The 5,275-nt window shown below is 48.8% G+C and overlaps 1 protein-coding gene across 1 annotated transcript; it reads right to left on the minus strand.

Annotated features, from left to right (window-relative positions):
- Positions 1 to 3,189: 3,189 nt before the first annotated feature.
- LOC102867984 (transmembrane protein 200C-like) lies at positions 3,190 to 5,040 on the minus strand. Its single transcript, XM_006891407.1, has one exon. It carries the CDS (start codon positions 5,038 to 5,040, stop codon positions 3,190 to 3,192), a length of 1,851 nt encoding a protein of 616 aa, XP_006891469.1.
- Between the last annotated feature and the right edge of the window lie 235 nt (positions 5,041 to 5,275).

Raw genomic sequence — 5,275 nt, forward strand, 5'->3', positions numbered from 1 at the left:
ATGGAAATTCACTTTTGCTATAAAATAAAAACTTCAAAGTCTCAGCAGTGGAGTCCATTCTGACACCTATTCACCCTACAGCATGGCGCAGATCAATTCCCTAGGATTCCAAAGGCTATGATATTTCTAGGAGCAGACTCTCATATCTTTATTTTGAAAAGCAACTGATGTGTTTCTACCTGCTGATATTTCAATGAGCATTCCAGCACTTAAACACTGCACCACCAAGGCTCCTTTTTATCAAAAACCTGGGGCTCCTTGCCGTCGAGTTGGCATTGCTTTATAACTGACCCTCCAGCAGGTTTTCTGAGGTTGTAAATCTCATAGGAGGAGCTTGTACACCTTTTCCTCTCTGAGTCACAAATGGATCTGAACATGCAGAGAAGTGTGGCCCTTGTGTTAGCAGCGCAACTCCCTACAGGCTAGCCTACCAGTGCTCGCTACATAGAAAAAGCAAATCAATGAATCCACAGTCTTAAATGAGTCCCTAGCAAACAGTATTGATCCTATCTGGGAGTAAATTGGGTCTTATAAATTACAAAATGTTATGCTGACTGATCATTTCCAACATGCATTGTTTTTCTTTTCAAAGTGGTATCCAAATATGACATGCTTAGTACAAAACAAACCAAACACTGAATTTAAAAAAAGCATTTGGGGCTGAAAGAGATAATAGACGTAATATTATCTAGGTAGGTAAGTGGGCATTCCTGCTTATAGCCCAGGCTTTCTTGAGTTCAAGCTGAGGAAAGGCTCTATAGTGTGCAGACCATGTATTATGGTGATAATATTCCAGTGATAATATTCCAGTAACCACATTTACTAAGTGCATGTTCTGGACCAAGAAATCTCCTAGGCTTTCTCCTATTCACCTCCTATTGATCTATTTCCACTATAAGTCTATGAGGTATAAGTACAGTAATTCCTGTTTTACAAATGTTCTTGCCGTTGTTATCACCTCTACTACCTAAACTCTGTCCTATTCTGGGCCATCCACTCCATGTCTGATATACTTGAGCCCACTGCTGCAGGCACCATGCCAGTCTACCTTGATGAGGGTCTTACTCTCTTTCACTGACCCTCCACCCTTCCAAGCATGATGTCTTTTTCCAAGGAATAAACCTCTCCTAGCAACATGTCCAAAGTATGAGAGACAAAGCTTTCCCATCCTTGCCTCCAGTGGGCAGCATCATGATAGATGGAGAAAGGATTGAAACTGTTAATGATTTAATCTTGTTCAGGCCCACAATCAACACCCTTTGTACCAGCAATCAGGAGATAAAGACATGCTTTGGACATGTCTGATGTCAAGGACCTCTCCAAAATATTGAAGAGCAATGATATCAGCCTGAAGACTAAGGTACACCTTATTAATGCCATGATTTTTCAACTACTTGCTAGTGATCTGAAAGTTGGACAATGGTTTTACAGATAGAATGATGAAAATAAAGAGTTTGTGCCTTGTTCAAGGCAATACGGCAACTGAAGGTCAAGTACTATATAGTTCAGTATCTGTTTTAATGGCCAATCTTTTTATGATACCCAATACTGCTATGGACCAATGTGACAATATATTCTTCTGTGTTCCCCCTTTAAAAGCAGTATTTTCAACTCCTGCATGCACAGTTTTGGCTATATTTAACTAATGATAACCTAATGAAAAGTTGTATTACTCCCCAAATGTCCTGCTCACAAGAACAAGATTGTTACTTGCACATGGTTCCTGAAAATAAAGTCAAAGACTTTTTAATAAAATCAAGTGTAAGAAATTTACCAAATTATTAGAACATAACCTTTTAGCTTGTGGATACTTTGCCCCCAAGCTTATGAAATTAAAGAGAATGTAAAGAAAAGTGAAGTCTGGTGCTCAGAAAAGGAGAAATTTACTGTGAGATAAATGGGATGTTTTATGGGATACTTTGATGTTTTAATTTTATTTGAAAGAGAAACTCCCAAGTTTTAATACTATCCTACATTTTTAAAAAAAGATTTCTAAAGGAACATCATGTTGGGAAAATCAAGCAGTGGACTATCAGACAATGAGAGGAAGATTCTCAACAAAATGAACTGGCACCGTGATTTACAACAATGGGCTGGAGGGTATCAGACATGGTGAGAATGGCACAGGACAGGGATAAGTTCAGACCTGATCACAGGGTTGCAACGAGTCATAGTTGACTCAATGGCATTGAACAACAAGAAAAAGTACTGAAAATTGATTGATGACGGGGTTGAATATTTTTGGGGACACAGAAAAAGAAAACAAAACACTTTGGTGGTCGGTACAATGAGGATGGGCTGCTGAATAGAGGGTCCCCTGAGTCAGAATGAATCAGAAGCAATGGATTAGGTTTAACTGGACTACTTACTATACTTTCAAGGCAAAACGAGGAAATCTTATGTTTACCTGTTTGGAAACTTTTTTTATTAAAAATATCTTTATATTAATGCTATTTTTTTTCAATACAAGTGAGATAATACTCAATAAAGCATCATATACTTGATATAGTGAATTTAGGAATATAACAATCCTTCTAGATTCTGGTCCCCTCCAGAGTCCTCAAGATACTCTAGTAGGAAAATGCAAACACTCTTTTAAAAAATAAAGAGGCCTTTGGGTGGAGGGGGTGGGAGTTGGGGCAAGTGAAGCATTGCTTCCTGACACATCCCTGCTTTTGTTTTTGACTTTGTTAGTAAAACCAGTTCTAAGAAAATGGAGAAAAATCTTTCTATGCTCCTCTAGAGAGGGAGAGAAAAACCTGTCTTGCTGAACAGCTATGCACAAAACCAGAAGCCAGAGGACTGGGAAGGAGGAATTAAAGATCAAAAATAAAGTGCACAGTTACTTTAAAAAATATACTCTTTTGATCCTAAGAAAATTAAGGTAATTTTATCTAATGAACTAGGTTGCTGACCTTTTAATACATTTGGTTTTCATGGAACATACAATCACCATCGGACATAAAAGACTAGTTTGCTTTCTTTTAAAAAAATTGCTTTGAGTTATCTACAGGAATCTTGTGAATGCAATTCAAGGATAACATTCTGCAGCTCTTTGGGTATTGAATGGTTTCCCAGAGTCACAAAGGATGGAGGGAATGGGTAAAAGCTCAGATGTATGTGGACGTTCCACATTCCTTCTTCCCCCCTCTAATCTCTGCTCCCAATTTTCACTCCCTTCCCCTAATGTTAAGCACTTTCCAGGTCCCCATCTTCCACTCCTATAGCATGAGACCGGGAAATCATCAAGAGTTTCTCCTTTTTTGTAAACTGCCTCTGGACTTGCTGAGGTCGCTCGGCTGCGAGTGCCTTTGGACTGCGGTCCTCTGAGGGGCTTTGCTGTGAAGTCAGGGTGGAGGCGGCCAGGCAGTCCTCCTGGCTGTCACTGGCTCCAGCCTCCACCACTGATTCTAAGGAAGTGTCTATCTCTCGAAGAGGGGTGTAGCCCTTATTGCTGCAGGACTGGTTATCCAACTGCGAACTCTGAGAGTCCCGCCTGGCAGGGGGCGAGTCGCCCGGCCCAGGTGGCGGGGACGGGGAGGCAGATTTGGCCAAAGTACCAATGTCCCCGTGCGCGCCAAGCGGGGAGGGCAGGGGCTCACGCGCCGGGAGCCCGCAGCTGCTATGACGCCTCGGAGCCTCGTGCTTGTCGGTCCTGGACAGGCTGCCCTGGGCCCCGGCGGTGAGCGCCGCGTCCTCGGATTCCGCCGGCTCGGCCCGCGCCCAGCACGGGTCCGCACTACCGAGGTCCGCACCACTGCGGTCGAACTTGTCCCGCGGGATCTCCCGGGAGCCGCGCTCCCCTGGCGGCCTCGGCCAGCCGCGCCTCGCACTGTCCTCGGGGTGGTCTGGGTCCCCTACCCCGTCTGGGTCCCCTGTTCCGTCAGGGTCTCCAGGCCCAGGCAACAGTGTGAAGGCGCTCAGTGAAGAGCCCACCAGGGAGCTCGCGGTGCTCGGGCGCCCCCAGCTGCCGGGGGGACTGCCGGGCGCCGGGCTGCTGCTGCCTTGGGCAGAGGTCGCTGCTGTGCAGGTGGCAGCAGCAGTGGCCCGGCGACGTCCGGCCACTCCAGAGCGCTCCTGGTATATGCTGTACACGGCCTCAGCCAGGCTGGGGGGCTCGCGCGGGCAGCGCGGCGACGAGGCTAGGTCTGGCGGGGACGTGGTACCTCCTGCACCCGTGCCCCCACTCCGCGCCGCCAGGTGGGGCCACGCGCCCCGAGCCAGCGCTGCCGCCGCCCCGAAGGCATCCCCGCTGCCGGGCTTCAGCTCTAGGCCGCGCGACTGCACGTAGTTGAGGAAGCCATTGAGTGGCGAGGTCCCTGGGGGCACGGAGGCAGGGGCTGGGGACGAGGAGGAGGCAGAGGCGGCGGCGGCAGCCAGGTCTTTGGCGCGGAGACTGTGCACGTCGATGACAGTGGAGTAGAGGTCGCGCAAGTTGATAATCTTGGTCTTCTTGTCTCGGTTCTCGTGCAGCACAGCGTTTGCGCAGATGAAAAGGAAGATCCCAATGCCCATAATGAGGGGTCCGAAGACCTTGAGCTTGTCCGAGTGCAAGTAGCCAGAGAAGATGCGAAAGAAGAAGCCCACAGATGTAGAGGAGGAGGAGGAAGAAAAGGAGGAGGGGACAGAGGCCTGAGCTGGTGGCGTGCTCCTGGGCGCCACCCCAGAACTGGAGTTGACAACCCCCTGGGTCTCCTCCAGGTGGCTCCTGGACCTGTTGCTGCCGCTGCTGTTCGCCAAGCTGGTGGCGCGATGGCCACTGTCCGAGAGTGGCAGCTGCCTAGCCCCATCTCGACTGGGCCCAATGGGCTTGGGCCAGTAGCCCACTACCGCCATGGCTATGCCCACAAGCAACACCAGGATCCCGCAGAGAGCAATGAGACCGGAGATGGAGCAGAGCTTCAGCTTGCCTTTCACCACCACCACGTCGTTCTTGCGCCTCTTCTTGGCTTTCCGCTTGCGCTTGGGGACCTGGCTGGGGGGGCGGAGGGGGTCCTGCTTTCTGGCAGAAATCCTCAGCAGGCCACCGGTGGCGATCATGGTGAGCTGGAGCTTTGGGCTAGCCCCTGGGGTGAAGGCTTGTGTAAGGGGGGCGCCAGCTGCCCACTAGCTGCTCCTTCACCTCTTCCTGCTGCAAAGCAGAGGAAGACAGTCAGAGGGACATCCCAAGAACTGCAGTGGTCCCACTCCCTGACCCCCTCCCAGATGTGCCCCACCTCCACTAGAGAAGGCAGTGTACAGAGGTGGCAGTGGGATGGGTGGGTTAGAGAAGTAA

Source organism: Elephantulus edwardii, unplaced genomic scaffold (assembly GCF_000299155.1).
Source record: "Elephantulus edwardii isolate Elephantulus edwardi_28Jun2011 unplaced genomic scaffold, EleEdw1.0 scaffold00097, whole genome shotgun sequence".
In the NCBI taxonomy this organism is placed as follows: Eukaryota; Metazoa; Chordata; class Mammalia; order Macroscelidea; family Macroscelididae; genus Elephantulus; species Elephantulus edwardii.